The sequence below is a fragment of the Ovis canadensis genome, chromosome 22, assembly GCF_042477335.2.
Source record: "Ovis canadensis isolate MfBH-ARS-UI-01 breed Bighorn chromosome 22, ARS-UI_OviCan_v2, whole genome shotgun sequence".
Classification (NCBI taxonomy): Eukaryota; Metazoa; Chordata; class Mammalia; order Artiodactyla; family Bovidae; genus Ovis; species Ovis canadensis.
In genome coordinates this window covers 50,821,967-50,841,224 of record NC_091266.1, presented here as the reverse complement: position 1 = coordinate 50,841,224, position 19,258 = coordinate 50,821,967, and the positions used below count along the sequence as shown (strand labels likewise).

Sequence of the window (19,258 nt, the reverse complement as noted above, 5' to 3'; positions counted from 1 at the left end):
AGAATTTGTTTACAACTTAAGAAAATTTTCGAATTGCCATTTATCTCTCTAAATCTCAATTTAAAAAAACACTTGTTTTTTTAATTTCTTTAAGTTTTTATATGATTGTTTCATTTTACAAACTGGAGAAACACAATGAAAGACTGAACATTATACAGATGGGTTCCATGCTGATGCAAAATGAATTCAGTAACACTTCCTCTGCACAAAAATTAGACGGAGGCAAAAGAAAGATCAAACGCACTTTGAAAGATGCAGATCTATGGAGCAGAAAAATAGTATATGTACCTAGCACTTTGGGGGGAGGTTACACTGTTAGCTCTATTTGTTTTTCATGGAGCAGGATTGCAAAGTAGCTATAACCAGACTTTACCGAATTCAGCTACCTGTTTTTATTATCATTTTCTTTTGCCTACTTTATACCTAGTCCAAGAACTCAATTTTAAAAATAGGGTAAGTCAAGGGTTTTTTAATTATCCTCTATTTTAAACACAAAAAAGAAAAAGATAATTAGAAAAGCTTCAGATTTTCAGACTTTTAAAATATTTAAAGAATAACCCAATTCTACTTCATGTTGTTCTTAGCTCCAGCCCATTTATTTTATCAAGAAAAGACAATGTCTTAAATAATTAAGGCATCTTTCCATTTAGCCTTGATATATTTACATAGGCATACATACACACACAGGCTTCCCACGTGGCACTAGTGGTAAAGAACCCGCCTGCCAGTGCAGGAGGCATAAGAGACACAGATTTGATTCCTGGGTAGGGAAGATCCCCTGGAGGAAGGCATGGCAACCCACTCTAGTATTCTTGCCTTGAGAATCCCATGGACAGAGGAGCCTGGTGGGCTATAGTCCACAGGGTGGCAAAGAGTTGGACATGACTAAATCAACTTACCTCGCACACACACACATACACAGAAACATAACCTGGGGCTTATCAGCCTTTATACATTCACATATAGATACACACACACACACATATATATATATACATGTACACAAAGTTATCAGGGTCATTATCTAGTTTAAGGCAATATTAAATTCTCCTTATAGCAGTGAGTATTAAAAACATTAGGGGGGAAAAACGCTTCATTTACCTAAACCAGCATTGACATAAAGGTCAATTAATATAAATGTTACTTATAAATCTTTCAGAATCCCTGAAAATTACTTTGGGCAAAAAAAAGGGCTAATTCATGCTTGGAAAACTCCAGTGTTCTCAAATTAATCTAACACTAAATTTCCTATGTATCAGGTGTTACTGTAAGCACACAATGCTGCTGCTGCTGCTAAGTCGCTTCAGTCGTGTCTGACTCTGTGCGACCCCATAGAGGGCAGCCCACCAGGCTCCCCCATCCCTGGGATCCTCCAGGCAAGAACACTAGAGTGGGTTGCCATTTCCTTCTCTAGTGTATAAAAGTGAAAAGGAAGTCGCTCAGTCGTGTCTGATTCCTAGCGACCCCATGGACTGCAGCCTACCAGGCTCCTCGGTCCATGGGATTTTCCAGGCAAGAGTACTGGAGTAGGGTGCCACTGCCTTCTCCGAAGCACACAATGTTACCTCACTTAAAAATCTCAAAAACCCCACGAGAGAGTAAACATTATTAATCCCATACTACAGATAAGAAAACTGAAGTACATTTTTAATAACAGGTTAGATAACTTGTCCTGATTTGCCACTTCCAATAACAGCTCCAGATGAAGTAATTCAGACAAACTTCCACTGAAGATAACTGAAAGAGCTAAAAGAACAATTTTTAAATCTTATAAGAAACAGAATGGTAAGATCTACTAAGCCAAGATCCAGAAATTGCAAATTCTTTAAGAACTGGGCATCCAGGGTGACTTTTGTTATGGAGAATTTCATCTATTTATTTGAGACTGCCAAAAGGCAGAGAGTGCTCAGCCTCAAGGAGGGAGGGGGACAAAAGTTGGAGGCAATAATCTACAAAAGTAGGGCCTCAAATAAACAATGTGGCACTCTGATCTAGAGCATGATGATTTGCTAGTAGGGTGAAGATGTACCAGAAACGAAATCTGCATGGACTGCAACCCAGCTACAAGCCATCGGGATGGCAGAAAACTCCAAGACCTACCACTGGCTTAAGGTGAGACTAGAACTACTACTTGGAGAAGGAAATGACAACCCATTCCAGTATTCTTGCCTGGAAAACCCTGTGGACAGAGGAGCCTGGTGGGCTATAGGCCATAGTGTATTAGGCCAAGTCTCCTAACAGAAGATACAAAAACGTTCTCTATAAGAAGATAACATGATCCCAGTCCTCAACTTATTCCTAGCAGTAATATTTCAAATAAGATGTCTATTATAATCAAAGATCGGAGAAGGCAATGGCACCCCACTCCAGTACTCTTGCCTGGAATATCCCACGGACGGAGGAGCCTGGTATGCTGCAGTCCATGGGGTCGCCAGGAGTCAGACATGACTGAGTGACTTCACTTCCACTTTTCACTTTCATGCATTGGAGAAGGAAATGGCAACCCACTCCAGTGTTCTTGCCTGGAGAATCCCAGGGACAGGGGAGCCTGGTGGGCTGCCCTCTATGGGGTTGCACAGAGTCAGACACGACTAAAGTGACTTAGCAGTAGCATAATCAAAGATAATCAGGTATATGAAGATAGAAGACAACAAAATAACAACCAACAGAATAGCTTCAGAAAGAGATCGGAAGAATTCCCAATATGTGGAGATTATCAGATGTGCCCTACATAATAAACATGATTTACTAAGTCCAAAAAGACAACAGACAAGATTAAAAATTTTGGCAGTTAATTGAAGCCATAAAAAGTAACAGTATGTTTGAAAAAAAATGAAGATTCTAATTATGAAAGCTATATTCATCAAAATTAAGAATTTGATGAACAGTTTTAACAACACATTGTTGATGTTGTTACTGCTGTTATTGCTGTTGTTCACTTGTCCAGTCATGTCCGACTGTTTGTGACCCCATGGACTGCAACACGCCAGGCCTTCCTTCCTGTCCCTCACCATCTCCCGAAGTTTGCCCAAGTTCATGTTCATTGCATTAAATATATTAAACACAGCTAAAATAGGATGAGCAATCTAGAAGACAGATCCATAAGAAAATATCCAGACTACAGCAGGACGATTGAGGGTTCAACCCACTGAGTGTGAGTCACTCCAACAAGCAAAACTCCAAGAAGATGAAATCCTAGCCAAGGGCAGGAGAAATATGGAATAGGGACTGGAAGAACAAAATCATATACATTAATTATGGTCTTTTAACACATTAAATAACACATTAAACCCAGATAACAATGAAGGTGTGATTACTCACCTAGAGCCAGACATCCTGGAATGGGAAGTCAAGTGGGCCTTAGGAAGCAGCGCTACGAACAAAGCTAGTGGAGGTCACAGAATTCCAGTTGAGCTATTTCAAATCCTGAAAGATGATATTGTGAAAGTGCTGCACTCACTAGGCCAGCAAATTTGGAAAACTCAGCAGTGGCCACAGGACTAGAAAAGGTCAGTTTTCATTCCAACTCCAAAGAAAGGAAATGCCAAAGAATGCTCAAACTACTGCACAATGGCACTCATCTCACACACTGCCAAAGTAATGCTCAAAATTCTCCAAGCTAGGCTTCAACAGTACATGAATTGTGAACTTCCAGATGTTCAAGCTGGATTTTAAAAAGGCAGAGGAGCAAGAAATCAAATTGCCAACATCTGTTGGATCACAGAAAAAGCAAGAGAGTTCCAGAAAAACATCTACTTCTGCTTTATTGACTACGTCAAAGTCTTTGACTATGGGGATCACAACAAACTGTGGAAAATTCTTGAAGAGATGGGAATATCAGACCGTCCTGAGAAATCTGTATGCAGGTAAAGAAGCAACAGTTAGAACTGGACATGGAACAACAGACTGGTTCCAAATTGGGAAAGGAGTACGTCAAGGCTGTATATTGTCACCCTGCTTATTTAACTTATATGCAGAGTACATCATGAGAAATGCTGGGCTGGATGAAGCACAAGCTGGAATCAAGATTGCTGGGAAAAATATTAATAACCTCAGATATGCAGATGACACTACCCTTATGGCAGAAAGTGAAGAAGAACTAAACATCTTCTTGATGAAAGTGAAAGAGGAGAGTGGAAAAGTTAGCTTAAAACTCAACATTCAGAAAACTAAGATCATGGCATCTGGTCCCATCACTTCATTGGCAAATAGATGGGGAAATAATGGAAACAGTGAGAGACTTTATTTTGGGGGGCTCCAGAATCACTGCAGATGGTGAAAGCAGCCATGAAATTAAAAGGTGCTTGCTCCTTGGAAGAAAAGCTATGACCAACCTAGACAGCATAGTAAAAAGCAGAGACATTACTTTGCCAACGAAAGTTCATCTAGTCAAAGCTATGGTTTTTCCCGTGGTCATGTATGGATGTGAGGGTTGGACCATAAAGAAAGCTGAGTGCCAAAGAATTGATGCTTTTGAACTGTGGTGCTGGAGAAGACTCTTGAGAGTGCCTTGGACTGCAGAGAGATGCACCCATCCTAAAGATTCAATCCTAAAAGTTTCCATCCTAAAGGAAATCAGTCCTGAATATTCATTGGAAGGACTGATGCTGAAGCTGAAACTCCCTCCAATACTTTGGCCACCTGATGCGAAGAACTGACTCACTGAAACAGACCCTGATGCTGGGAAAGACTACAGGCAGGAGGAGAAAGGGATGACAGACAATGAGATGGTTGGATGACATCAGTGACTCTATGGACATAAGTTTGAGCAAGCTCCAGGAGTTGGTGATGGACAGAGAAGCCTGGCGTGCTGCAGTCCATGGGGTTGCAAAGAGTCAGACATGACTAAGTGACTGAACTGAATTGAACACATTAAATAGGTATCCTAACAGCTTTGAACAGTATCTATTTGATACACACACACCCACATCTTCTCTCTCTGACACATTTTTATTTACAAGTTGTTATAAGTTAACTTTACAATTTCAGTTCAGTTCAGTTGCTCAGTTGTGTCCAACTCTGCGACCCCATGAATTGCAGCACACCAGGCCTCCCTATCCATCACCAACTCCCGGAGTTCACTCAGACTCACATCCATTGAGTCAGTAATGTCATCCAGCCATCTCATCCTCTGTTGTCCCTTTCTCCTCCTGTCCCCAATCCCTTCCAGCATCAGAGTCTTTTCCAATGAGTCGACTCTTTGCATGAGGTGGCCAAAGTACTGGAGTTTCAGCTTTAGCATCATTCCTTCCAAAGAAACCCCTTTAGTTAACGTGTGCCTATGACTGAATATGGAGAAGGAAATGGCAATCCACTCCAGCACTCCTGCCTGGAAAATCCCAAGGACGGAGGAGCCTGATAGGCTACAGTCCACTGGGTCGCAAAGAGTCGGACACGACTGAGTGACTTCACTTTCATGACTGAATATGAAGAGCAAGTAATACAACCAGTGATGGATACAATGACTCTGGAAACTGTTTCCCTGTTTTGGACAAAAGAGAACTTCTTCACTTAGAAAAAATATATATTCTTAGGTAGAAACACAGCTTTGTTGGTTGTTGGGGAGCTCATATGTGTTTAAAAGGATGCATACAGAAGAAGCTAATTAAAGGGCAGACTGTATCAGTTACCCATTGACTCCCACTTCAAAATTTTGCCTACTCTGTGAAAATGGATTTAGGCCCTTTGAACAATTTTCTTTTCCCAGATGGCAGGATACGAAGCCTGCAGGCTTTCTCAACAGAGCACACTGGACACTGCAAGAGGAAAGAGATCTGCCTCCTTGGTTCCAATGTACACACTCAACAAGCTCCTGCACCATGCTGGCTTCTGCAGCACTGGGCTCCTACAGTGCCTGACGGCCCCCAGCACCCAGCCACCAACAGCCGCCCCCAGCACTTCCCCTCAGGTAGTTCTGCAGAGGAGTACCTCCAGGGAGACACCACTCTGTGAACAGCTTTCCCCAGCATCCTGTAAGTAACCACAGCAAGTTACAAAGGGCAAATGTCAAGCACATTTCACAGGTAGAGCTTTCCAGTGACTTTTCTGCCAAACAATAAGCCAAGTTTGCTCTCCCAACAAGGTCTGGATCTCAGGCCATTTTCCAGGGACTCTCACTTGTGTGCTCTACCTCAGACATAACGTGGTAGGCACTGATCCTTGTATCTACTATTTCCATATCCTGCAGAGTTCTCTTTATTTCTTGGAAAAGACCCTGATGCTGGGAAAGGTTGAGGGCAAGAGGAGAAGGGGATGACAGAGGATGAGATGGTTGGATGGCATCATCGACTCAATGGACATGAGTTTGAGCAAACTCCAAGAGATAGTGAAGGACAGAGAAGCCTGGTGTGCGGCAGTCCATGGGAATGCAAAGAATCATACACAACTAAGTCACTGAACAACAGCAGCAGCCAATTTCTCATTGCTCCAATCCTTGTTATAGTCTATAAGCCTTTACATTAAGCTCTTCCTACTAAAATTACTCTGTGATTCTTTCCTGATTGGACCCAAGTTAGTTAGTGTCAGTCGCTCAGTCATGTCTGACTCTTTGCGACCCATGGACTGAAGCCCTCCAGGCGCCTCTGTCCAGGGGATTTCCCAGGCAAGCATCCTGGAGTGGGTTGCCATTTCCTCCCCCAGGGGATCTTCCCGACCCAGGGAGGGAACCCACATTTCCTTCGTCTCCTGCATTGCAGGCGGGTTCTTTACCCACTGAGCCATCAGGACCCAAACCAACCAATAATAATAAAGGGTATGCAAATTTAAATCACAGCAGCATACCACTATGCACCCAACAGGATGGCTAAAATTAGAAAGATTAATAATACCCAATACTGGCAAGGATGTGGATATAAAGAATTCTCACAGGATAAATCAGTACAATAACTTTACAAAGTAATCTGAAATTATCTTACATAGCTGAAAATGGACATATCTTACACAGTAGCCAACAGAGTCAGCATTAACCATACTCTCTTATCATTTCCATACACTCCAGTCTGTCTTTTCCAGGCCAGCACCTGCATCTATATTGAAGGGTTCCCTCTATCTACTAAAACCCACTCTTCCTGTGCCTGTGGTGGGCTGAAAGTGCCTGTGAATCAACATCCTCCCAGAGTGGGCCTTGGCCAATGAATGACCTGGAAAAACTCCAGGCCTCCTTACCTCTTTGCTGGGATAATAATGAAGTGCACTTCCTTGTGGGATTTGGCTCCAGCCACCCAATGTGGCACCTGACTTGCTAATATACCTTTTTTACTAGCTTCCTCTCTTGTCTTGCTTCACTTTTGTCAGTGTCCCTAAATCTCCCAAATACACTGCTGCTGCTGCTGCTGCTGCTGCTGCGTCGCTTCAGTTGTGTCCAACTCTGTGCGACCCCAGAGATGGCAGCCCACCAGGCTCTTCCATCCCTGGGATTCTCCAGGCAAGAACACTGGAGTGGGTTGTCATTTCCTTCTCCAATGCATGAAAGTGAAAATGAAGTCGCTCAGTCATATCCAACTCCTAGCTACCCCATGGACTGCAGCCTACCAGGCTCCTTCGTCCTTGGGGTTTTCCAGGCAAGAGTACTGGAGTGGGTTGCCACTGCCTTCTCCCCCAAATATACTGCATGTGCTCAATTTTGGTTTTAGAGACCAAAAAATTCATGTGACTTGCTTTACTGCAATATTGGCTTTATTGTGGTGGTCTGGAACAGAGCCCACAATATCCCTGAGGTATACCTATACTTCGGAAAAGGCAATGGCAACCTACTAGAGTACTCTTGCCTGGAAAATCCCATGGACGGAGGAGCCTGATGGGCTACAGCCCATGGGGTCGGGAAGAGTCAAACACGACTGAGTGACTTCATTTTCACTTTCACGCATTGGAGAAAGAAATGGCAACCCACTCCAGTGTTCTTGCCTGGAGAATCCCAAGGATGGCAGAGCCTGGTGGGCTGCCATCTATGAGGTTGCACAGAGTCGGACACAACTGAAGCGACTTAGCAGCAGCAGCAGCAGCATGCCTATACTTGTTCTTAAGTCACGACAAGTAACAGCAGAAATGATTAAATCAATGACAGCTGGCTATAGGAACCATGCACTCAAAAGCCATGTAATTACTGACAGCCCTATATATATATATATAGTGACCAAAAATAAGTAAATTTAAAATCCCCAAATGTTTGGCAGTTAAACAGACTAGTAAGTCTCAAGGACAATAACAAAACAAAAAATTTAATTGTTAATACTAAAACCACATCATATCAAAATTTATAAGATGAAGCTTAAGCACTGTTCAGAAAGAAATTTATAGCTCTAAACATATATATTAAAAATTTCAAAATCAATTATTTTGACTTGGGAATTTGGGAAGCCACATGCATGCTCAGGGAGATTTTTCTTTACACTGCAAGCTCAGAAAAGACCTGAAGAGACTCTACATTTCCACCTCTGGCTGATTTTTAGACTCAGAGCAAGAAGGAAGTGAAGGCTAAGGCAGAGTCATAAATCACTTGCCAAGCACTGCAGGAGTGTCCAAACAGAGTTCATCTGCACACAGTACGAGAGTTCTTTATTTTTTCTTGACGCCACACACTTGAGGAAATCTATGACAAAACACTAGCTTACCATACACTAAGGAACAGAGACTTCAGAAACCACACACAACGAAGAATACAGTCATTACAAAAAATAGTTTAGAAAAGTCATTGAACAAATACACTTCTACAACCACATTAAAAAAAATACACATCTACACAAATACACATCTACAACCACATCAAAGAAACCCTGAACGGGGGAAGAACTCAATTTCTAGAGTTGTCATGTTAAAATAATCCAATACCCAGTCTCAACATAAATCACAAAGCATATAAAAACACATGAAAGTTTAGCCAGTCACAGGAGAAATTAATAGATACTGTCCTGGAGCACACACAGAAATTGTATTTGTTAGACAAACACTTTAAATCAAGTATTCTAAATATACTCAAAAATGCTAAAGGAAATCAAGACAAACAGCTGATGAAAGATAGAAACAGGAAAATGATGTCTTGACAAACAGAGAATATCGAGAAATATTTAGAAATTTTACTATCACAACTTCAAAGTCATACATTATTTCCATTCTCTCAAAAATCAAGTGAATAAAAGAGGAAATTCTCTATAAAAGTTTCCTCTGGATTTAAACAAGGCTCAGATCCATCAGTGGGGTCCATTAAGAAATCCTTCTCCCTAGTTTCTGATAGTGTAACAAACCCCTAAAATCAAAATATTGCTACAATTTAAAATGCAAAAATCCCAAATTGGGGCTGAACCTAATGATACAAATTATCAGACATAAATTACACCTGTTCAATAACAGTTTCGAGCCTCAGAGAGTCAATTTTAAAGGAATCCTAATTTGTTCCATGACCCTACACAGCTACTTTTTCCATTTTTTTCTCTAATGGAAGAAGAGGAGTATAACATATTCAAAAAATACCTTAACAGTCAAGAAATGTGCAGCTCTTTTATTAATAGTAAGAAAAGAAACCTGGAAATTTAAGAGCAGGCAACTTTGCAACTGCTGTTGTTGTTGCTATACAGACGTTAAGCCACGTCCAACTCTTTGCAACCACATGGACTATAGCATCCCAGGCTCCTCGGTTCTCCACTATCTCCGAGTTTGCTCAAATTCATGTCTGTTGAGTCAGTGATGCTATCTAACCATCTCATCCTCTGCTGCCCTCTTCTCCTTTGACCTTCAATCCTTCCTAGCACCAGGGTCTTTTCCAATGAGTCAGCTCTTCAAGTTAGGTGGCCAAAGCATTGGAGCTTCAGCTTCATCAACAGTCCTTTGCAACTATTATCTACAGTATAATCTATCTTCTGCAAAGAGTTGGACATGACTTAGCAACTAAGCATGCATGCAATCTATCTTCCTAGTTAGGAATACCCCTCCCAAACTGCATATGAGGAAATTTATTGCTACTGGGGACTTCTTTCCCCAAAACCTCTCTATTTCTCTATCACCCACCCTCTCAAACTAACCCAGTCCTGTGCTATGTTCAGAAACTTCATCCCCTTAGTTTAAAATATATTTCCCCTCCTCTAAAGAAATACATACTGTAGGAGTTACCTCTATAACCCTTATCTACCATCCATAAAAGGTCATGCAAAAGAACTATCATATTCCCCCACCTCAGCTGCACAACAAGAGTACATGAAACCTACCTACTCTGTTTCACCCTCTTCATCTTTAGAGGCACAATTACACAGACTTAAGAGAAAATGCTACTCACCTGAAATTCTTCTCTACCTTCATCCCCATCCCTAACAAAAGCACCTACCAGGAGCTTTATCTTTTCCCTGGGTTGGAAAGATCCCCTGGAGAAGGAAATGGCAATCCACTCCAGTATTCTTGCCTGGGAAATCCCATGGATGGAGGAGCCTGGTAGGCTACAGCCCACGTGATTGCAAAGAGTCAGACACGACTGAGCGACTTCACTTCACTTCCTTACTGCAAAGAGGTTTCCTTTTCGCCATTTTCACTCTATTAGAAATAAGCAGGGTGCTGACATAAACCAAGACAAAAGGGATGGAAAATCCTTTCTTATCATCAAGAGGTAGGAGGAAAAGGGGGAAAACTCCTACCACTTCCACAATAATGAAGGAGCTCCTGATCTCTTCTCCAGCTGAAAGAATCTTCATCTTTATGCCACTTGAACAAAGCACTCCCATTACACACTTTGGACATCTTCACAACCTGGAACTGTTCTTCTAAAATTCAGAAGTCTTGCACTTCAAGGTCACACTCTGACCACAAACACCTAGTTTCCAATCTATTTCTTGACCTCTTACTCTTAACGTCTATACATTCCAGATGGGTTGAGATTTTTAAAAATTAGGTAGCATACACTACAGGACCAAAGGTCCATAGCACAGACATTATTTTGCCAACAAAGGTCTGTATAGTCAAAGCTATGGTTTCTCCAGTAGTCATGTATGGATGTGAGAGTTGGACCATAAAGAAAGCTGAGCACCAAAGAATTGATGCTTTTGAACTGTGGTGTTGGAAAGGACTCTTGAGAGTCCCTTGAATTGAAAGAAGATCAAACCAGTTAATCCTGAAGGAAATCAATCCTGAATATTCACTGAAAGGACTGATGCTAAAGCAGAAGCTCCAATACTTTGGCCACCTGATGTGAAGAGCTGACTCATTGGAAAAGACCCTGATGCTGGGAAAGACTGAAGGAGAAGGGGACGACAGAGGACGAGATGGTTGGATGGCATCACGGACTCAATGGACATGAGTTTGAGCAGGCTCCAGGAGATGAAGCACAGGGACGCCTGGCGCACTGCAGTCCACGGCGCTGCAGAGCAGGAAACGAGGGCGCGACTGAACAACAGTTCAGCTCCATAAAAGGTGAAATAGGCTGCTTCTGTTTCTCGTGTTGTTCCTACAATGCATTCTAAGTTTCAAGCAGTTAACTTCTCTCTTAATTTGTAGCAATTGTGTTCTTGAATTGAGAACCATATTGACATGGTTGATCTAGATCAGGGCTCCACAAACCTGTAGCCTATTGTGTTGTTTGTGTAAATGAAGTTTTATTGGAACACAGCTACACCCATTTGTTTACATATATCTAAGACTGCTTACACACTACAAGAACAGTTGAGTAGTAGCAACAGAGACCATATGGCCTACAAAGCCTAAAATATCTACTATCTGGCCCTTCACAGAAAAAGTTTGCCAGTCTCTGTCTAGATGCCTGCACATGCCCATATGCCTTGCCAATGTCTCACCAGCTGAAACGCTTCAATCCAGAGTCCTTAATCAAATAAGCACGTTAAGATGTTTATAACACAGGAAGGGCCACTACTAAATGCAGGAAAACCAGCAGAAACACTAAACAGACTTAACATTAAATCAATTAAAGTGTTATTCTCTCCCCTGGCCATGAATACAAAATCTGATTAAGACATTTTAAAAATAAGAAAAATGCAATCATTTTAATATTATCAAGTATTACAAGAAACAGTAAGTCCTGCTTATCAAAGTATACGAGTTTATTGCCAGCATAACCACTCTAGAGAGAAAAAAATCAGACCCACCCAGGGATCTGATAAATAAATAATCTAATAAAATAAATTTTAAATAAATAAAATAATTTTTAAATAAAATGAAGAGAGCCTCTAGATTATATTCTTTGGTATTTTTCCCCTCTGCACTCTGATACTTTATCGTGTTACACCGTGCTGAGCCTGTACCACTTCCTGCCTTCTTTACAGCGTTGCTGTGCATCCTCACTCCCAAGTCTGTACTCTCTGTCCACCGGATCCCTAATAAAAGTTGAGGTGAGATGACTTTGTCCATTACAGTAGAAGTCTCCAAGCTTTAATTATCATGTTCTCTCATCAGGAATATTTTTTACTACATAAATATAACATATGTATGTGTGTGCTTATCGTATCTGACGCTCTGTGATCCTATGAACAGTAGCCCACCAGGCTCCTCTGTCCATGGGACTCTCCAGGCAAGAATACTGGAGTGGGTTGCCATTTCCTTCTCTTATATGTATATTTACATGTTAATAAACATAGACCATTTAAATATTATGTACGATGAAGCATAAATTTAAGAAATCAAAATTAAAAATAATAGTAACAGAAGTCCTAATGTTTTCTTCCACACACCAGTAAGTCAGTCACCTTGGGTATCAGCTCACTTTGGAGATCACTAATTTGTATAAGTCATATCCTGGCCACAGCAGTATTGACTTTATTAGCTAATATTTTCCCTCATATAGGTACACTAACTAAGCTGCATATACCAATTGGACTGGCCACAGCACACACTAACTAAAATGTCCACACACTGACCTCAGTGATAGCAAACAATATGTGCTTGCTTAGCTATCAAGCCTAGTATTGAAGGAAGGCGCTTTTATTCCTCACTCTCCCAGGATCTGGGGTGGAAAATCACTGACTTCTAGTTGAATGCCACTGGTAGGACCATCACCATCTCCCTCCAGCAAATAAAGAGAACTCTTTTCTATGATCCTTCAAAATACTGTATTCCCACTGCTGAGTGAGAGTTAGTCGTTCAGTTATGTCCAACTCTTTGCTGCCGTATGGACTGTAGCCCACCAGGCTCCTCTGTCTAAGGGATTCTCCAGGCCAGAATACTGTGAGTGGGTAGTCATTCCATTCTCGAGGGGATCTTCTCCACCCAAGGATAGAACCCAGGTCTCCTGCACTGCAGGCAGATTCTTTACCACTGAGCCACCAGGGAAGCCCCATCCCCACTGTTAATCTTTCCCAATTTAATCTTCAGCCAGACTTCAAACAGTTGCCAGGACAAAACAGTGTCTTCAGGTAGAATGTTACGAAGACCAATCTCAAAAAGATTTCATCATTTCAATCTATCAGTTTTTGTACGTCAATACTTATCAATGGATAAGTTATATTGGACTTGACAACAGTTATTCTGGGTACTCAGAGGCCTCATTCAAATATTTGAGTATCTGTGGGCCAAATATCATAATTAAGCATTTAATTTACTTTCAGATTTCTGGCCATGTTAAATATGGTTAATGTCAAGTTGAGTTCCACATCAAGCAAGGAAACTGCAAAGATAGGAAGAAAAATTATTAGGCAAAGCCATTTCAATTTTGAAGAGGCTGTTTGTTCTCAGTCATACTCTTTTTTTTTTTTAGTGACTGTAAGAGAGCATATATTGTCCACCCTTCATGTTTCCATGTGGAAGGATTTTGATGAGACTGACACTCCTGGCCTCTCTTCCCACATCTCACTCCCTCCTCCTTCCCCAGTGGAGAAGCAGTGACTTCTGATTGGTAAGTTAAGAAGAGAAAGCTGGACAAGTGAGGCTCAGCCAGCTCAGAGGTGATGCATTCTGCCTACCTTCCTCTACACAGTAAGGGCTCTGCCTAGAACTATGGACCGGCAATTGCCTAGTGCTGCCTATGGATAAATTATATAATTCAAGTATTTTTTTAGTTACATAGTCCCTTCCACATGCTAATTATTCTTTTCAAACTCATCTACTATCTAATAACACAGACGACCTCTTCCCCTTTGGCTAAACTGACATCACATCTACTAATCATTTCAGAACCTTAATGTGTCTATAACAACATTTTCTGATTTATTTTTAGGTAGCATATAGTTTAGGTACCTACAGGATAAAACAGGTATCTTTGGCTCAAGCAGTGTTTCAGAAAAACACTGAGGCCAAACTGATGAGACCATCAAAATTGCACAGCATCTTTCTTATCAATTAGTAAACTTATACCAATCACTCAGACTATGAATTCCTCTAAAATCATTCCTCTAAAATAATTTAGAGTGTGAATAACCATTTAAATGATTCCTCTAAAATCATTTAGAGTGTGAATAATCATGGTAGATCAAAGAAAGCCAAGGAAGGTATACAAAGCATTATAAGAAAATGACCCACAAATTATCCTATATTATTGTTGTTAAAAATAACAAAACTCAACTGTCTACCATGCTTAAAGAAATGATTTAATCTTCTGGTTAATTGCGTAATATGATTAACTCAAACAGAATACCTTCTTTCAATGATTTGTTGCTATATGTACTCTTGAATTTGTTTATTTTTATCGCTATGTTAACAAACTACCATAAACTTAGAAATCCCAAAGAGCATGCTTTTCAACATTATTTTCTCATAGTCCTATAGGTCAGAGTCCCTGTGGACTCAGATGAGAGTTAGCTGAGCTGAGCTCTTATCTGGTGGCTTCTGAAAAGAGTCTACTTGCAAACTCATTCAGCTCGTTGACAAAGTTCAATTCTTTGAGTCTGTAGGACTGAAATCCCCATTTCCTTGAGAGCTGCTGTTCAGGGGTGGCTCTCAGCTCCCAGAGGTCACTCTAGAGTCCTTTGCCACATGGCCCCTCCATCTTAACCCCTCCAGCAACAGTATGTTAAATCTTTCTTGCACCTCCAATCTTTGCCTTTCTCTCCTTCCAGCAATTCTGAGCCACTTTTAAATGGCCCATGTGACGAGATTAAGTCTACTGAGATAGTCTCCCTTTGGCCACACAACATACAATCAAGAGAGTAACACCAGAGAGCAAAGGTCATGAAGGCCATCTTAAATGCCAAGCAATATTCTCGGTGTGGGGGATAAGATTTTAAAAGGTCTTTAGAAAGCAGATCAATATTAACCTAGGGAAAGAAAGGAGAGTGAACGCTCTTGAATACAAGGTTGACTTTATGGAATGATAAAATGTTCTAAAGTTATAGTCACAGATGCACAACTCTCTAAGTGTATCTTAAAAACCATTAAATTGTATACTTTAAACTGGTGAGATTTATGTTATGCAAATTACATCTCAATAAAGCTGCTAAAATTGATAACAACAACAAAACAAAAGTAAAAAAATGTCTTTGCCCTCCTGGACCTTACATTCTAGAACAATGCTATCCAACAGAACTTCCTGAAATAATAGAAATGTTTTTATATATGTGCAATATGACACCACTCTTATGGCAGAAAGTGAAGAGGAACTAAAAAGCCTCTTGATGAAAGTGAAGGAGGAGAGTGAAAAAGTTGGCTTAAAGCTCAACATTCAGAAAACGAAGATCATGGCATCTGGTCCCATCACTTCATGGGAAATAGATGGGGAAACAGTGCAAACAGTGTCAGACTTAATTTTTTTGGGCTCCCAAATCACTGCAGATGGTGACTGCAGCCATGAAATTAAAACACGCTTACTCCTTGGAAGAAAGGTTATGACCAACCTAGATAGCATATTCAAAAGCAGAGACATTACTTTGCCAACTAAGGTCCGTCTAGTCAAGGCTGTGGTTTTTCCTGTGGTCATGTATGGATGTGAGAGTTGGACTGTGAAGAAGGCTGAGTGCCAAGAATTGATACACTTGAACTGTGTTGTTGGAGAAGACTCTTGAGAGTCCCTTGGACTGCAAGGAGATCCAACCAATCCATTCTGAAGGAGATCAGCCCTGGGATTTCTTTGGAAGGAATGATGCTAAAGCTGAAACTCCAGTACTTTGGCCACCTCATGCGAAGAGTTGACTCATTGGAGAAGACTCTGATGCTGGGAGGGATTGGGGGCAGGAGGAGAAGGGAACGACAGAGGATGAGATGGCTGGATGGCATCACCGACTCGATGGACGTGACTTTGAGTGAACTCCGGGAGTTGGTGATGGACAGGGAGGCCTGGTGTGCTGTGATTCATGGGGTCGCAGAGTCAGACACGACTGAGCGACTGAACTGTACTGAATATGGTAATCACTAGGCACACGTGTCTCTTGAGCACTTGAAATGTGACCGGTGCAAAAAGTGAACTGAACCTCTAAACTTTCATTTCAATTAACTTTATAGCCACACTTGGATAGTGACTGCCACGTCGGACAACTTAGGTCTAGAAAGAAGGGAGACAATATACAAATAGCAAATAAATGCAGAACATATAAAGTAATGATACGTATCATACAGACAGAGTGATGGAAAACCTCCCATCACAAAGATGGAGATCTATAGAAATGTGTCAAGTATATGCATCTGTATATATATACACACACACACATACCTATACCACATATATATATCTATAGAGAGAGAGAGATTCATTGTATCTATATGTATCTACATGTAATATAGATATTCGGGTAATACAAATATTGAACACTGTAATTCAATCTATAATAGGAAAAATTTTTATCCTCATTGTATAATCTTCCTAAACTTTTTTGAAAAAATAAATTAAAAAACTACTTTTGATAGTTTTTTTTGATAAATGATTCCATCTGTCAAAAACTATTTTTAATTGTACACACACAGTGACCATTATTATACTTCCTTTCCTACAATACAATGATTCTTACCATTTTGAGATCTGAGATCATTTTTGAGAATCTTGTAAAAGCTATTACCTCCTGCTTAGAAAAATTCATACAAATAATATTTTATATACAAATCTGAGGGCTTCCCTGGTAGCTCAGCTGGTAATGAATCCGCCTGCAATGCAGGAGACCCAGGTTCAATTCCTGGGTCGGAAGGATCCCCTGGAGAAGGGATACTTGGGCTTCCCTGGTGGCTCAGACAGTAAAGAATCCGCCTGCAATGCGGGAGACCTGGGTTTGATCCCTGGGTTGGGAAGAGCCCTGGGAGAAGTATCAATAATCTCAGATATGCAGATGACACCACCCTTATGGTAGAAAGCTAAGATGAACTAAAGAGCCTCTTGCTGAAGGTGAAAGTGAAAAACCTGGCTTAACACTCAACTTTCAAAAACACTAAGATCATGGCATCCAGTCCCATCACTTCATGGCAAATAGAGGGGGAAACAATGGAAACAGTGACAGACTTTATTTTCTTAGAGCTCCAAAATCACCACAGATAGTGACTGCAGCCATGAAATTAAAAGGCACTTGTTCCTTGGAAGAAAAGCTATGACCAACCTAGACAGCATACTAAAAAGCAGAGACATTCCTTTGCCGACAGAGGTCTGTCTAGGCAAAGCTACGGTTTTTCCAGTAGCCATGTACGGATGTGAGAGCTGGACCATAAAGAAGGCCAAGCACCAAAGAATTGATGCTTTTGAACTGCGGTGTTGGAGAAGACAAGATCTTGAAAATAACTTGGACTGCAAGGAAATCAAACCAGTCAATCCGAAAGGAAATCAATCCTGAATATTCACTGGAGGGACTGATGCTGAGTCTGAAGTTCCAATACTCTGGCCACCTGATGCAAAGAGCCAACTCATTGTAAAAGACCCTGATGCTGGGAAAGATTGAAGTCAGGAGGAGAAGGGGACGACAGAGGACAAGATGGTTGGGTGGCCGACTCGATGGACATGAGTTTGAGCAAGCTCCGGGAGACGGTGCGGGACAGGGGAGCCCGTGCTGCAGTCCATGGGGTCGCAAAGAGCTGGAAGCGACTGAGCGACTGAACAACAACATACAAACCAGAGGATTCACCAACCACTCACAGCCCATCCAGGAACCTGAGATGAAAAGTCCTGTTATAATACACATTCAAATAATCAACAAGCTTGGAGACACATGAAATACTGCTATATCATGGAGAATTATTTAATGAGCTTAAACATTTCTTTCGGTATCTCTGTGTGCTGTAAAATGCACTCATTCATATTAATTTCATAAAGGACACGTAAGAACTCTGTAGAATATTCTCTTTTCACTCAGGAATAGACACGACTAAGAAACTAGAAGAAACATGAAAAATGTCAGAAGAGCTACAAGAATCTCAGCCTAGCCACCTGCTGGATATGTCACGCAAACTCCCTAAGCCACAGTCTCTTTGTGTGTAAAATAATTAGAGTAATAACACTTATTTCACGAGATTGTTTTAAAACTATAATGACATAAAACTTAACAAGTGTTCAATAAAGCAACAAAGTAAATCCATGCAACATTCACGGCACAATGGCAGAAACAGATCTCAAATCTGTGTCAGTTTGGTGCCAAAACTCATGATCCTAAGAACCCCTATGCTACCTAGAAATCCAGAAGATTAGAAATTTATATCTAAGGAGAAACTTTATATTGAAGAGTAGAAGATGGCTTGCTATGGAAAAAGACCTAAAAAGACCTGTTTGGCAATGCAGCTATCAATTTAGTAGCTATCAGACTTTGCATAAATAACTGCTTCAGGTATTTCATTCTCTACTGCAATTGTAAAATGAGAATAACAGGATTTTTATCAACAATGAAAACAGCAATACATGTAAAAGCTTTTCTCACCACATAATATCATTTCTCCTCTAAACTAAAAAATTTAACTCAGGAAATGCTAGTTTCAATGCCATTAATACTAGTCTTACATGAGATAGCTGGAATAATAAATTCTATTTTCTAGAAAAAAATCATTATTAGCATAATTATAGTGTCATAAAAGTACAAATGAAGCCTAGCATAAAACTTAATACATCAAAATGTGAAAAATGCTCTTAATCTTCTATTTTTTATAAGAGAGAGGGAATCAACTTAGAAGTTCCTAATTTACAGAGTGGCTTTATTTTTTTAATGTTTTATTTTTAAAATGCTTACATTCCCAACATCCTATGGGGGAAAATGGTATCTCTCCCTCCTCATGGGGGTCGGGGAGGGGGTAAATCGGGGTAGAGTCACTTCAACATCCCGCCTGTTCTAAGCAAATGGCAGCAGAGAGGCAACACTATTGCCTCTCACCCCTGAGGGTGCAGCAGCTACAGAGACTGCGGGGTGGACCATCTCTGCCCTGCACTAAGCAAATGAAAGCA

General features: G+C 40.7%; 1 protein-coding gene across 3 annotated transcripts in view; it reads right to left on the bottom strand.

Annotated features, from left to right (window-relative positions):
• The window catches only part of ATRNL1 (attractin like 1), an 809,337-nt gene that overhangs the window by 769,775 nt on the left and 20,304 nt on the right, over positions 1-19,258 (bottom strand). Inside the window, exon 1 of one of the 3 annotated variants that reach the window (XM_069567616.1) lies at positions 3,322-3,374. The exons of the other annotated variants lie outside the window; for them this stretch is intronic. Coding sequence (XP_069423717.1) covers positions 3,322-3,335 — 14 coding nt within the window. The 5' untranslated portion in view covers positions 3,336-3,374. Of the gene's footprint in view, positions 1-3,321; positions 3,375-19,258 lie in introns of those variants that run through there. 3 annotated transcript variants of the gene reach the window in all.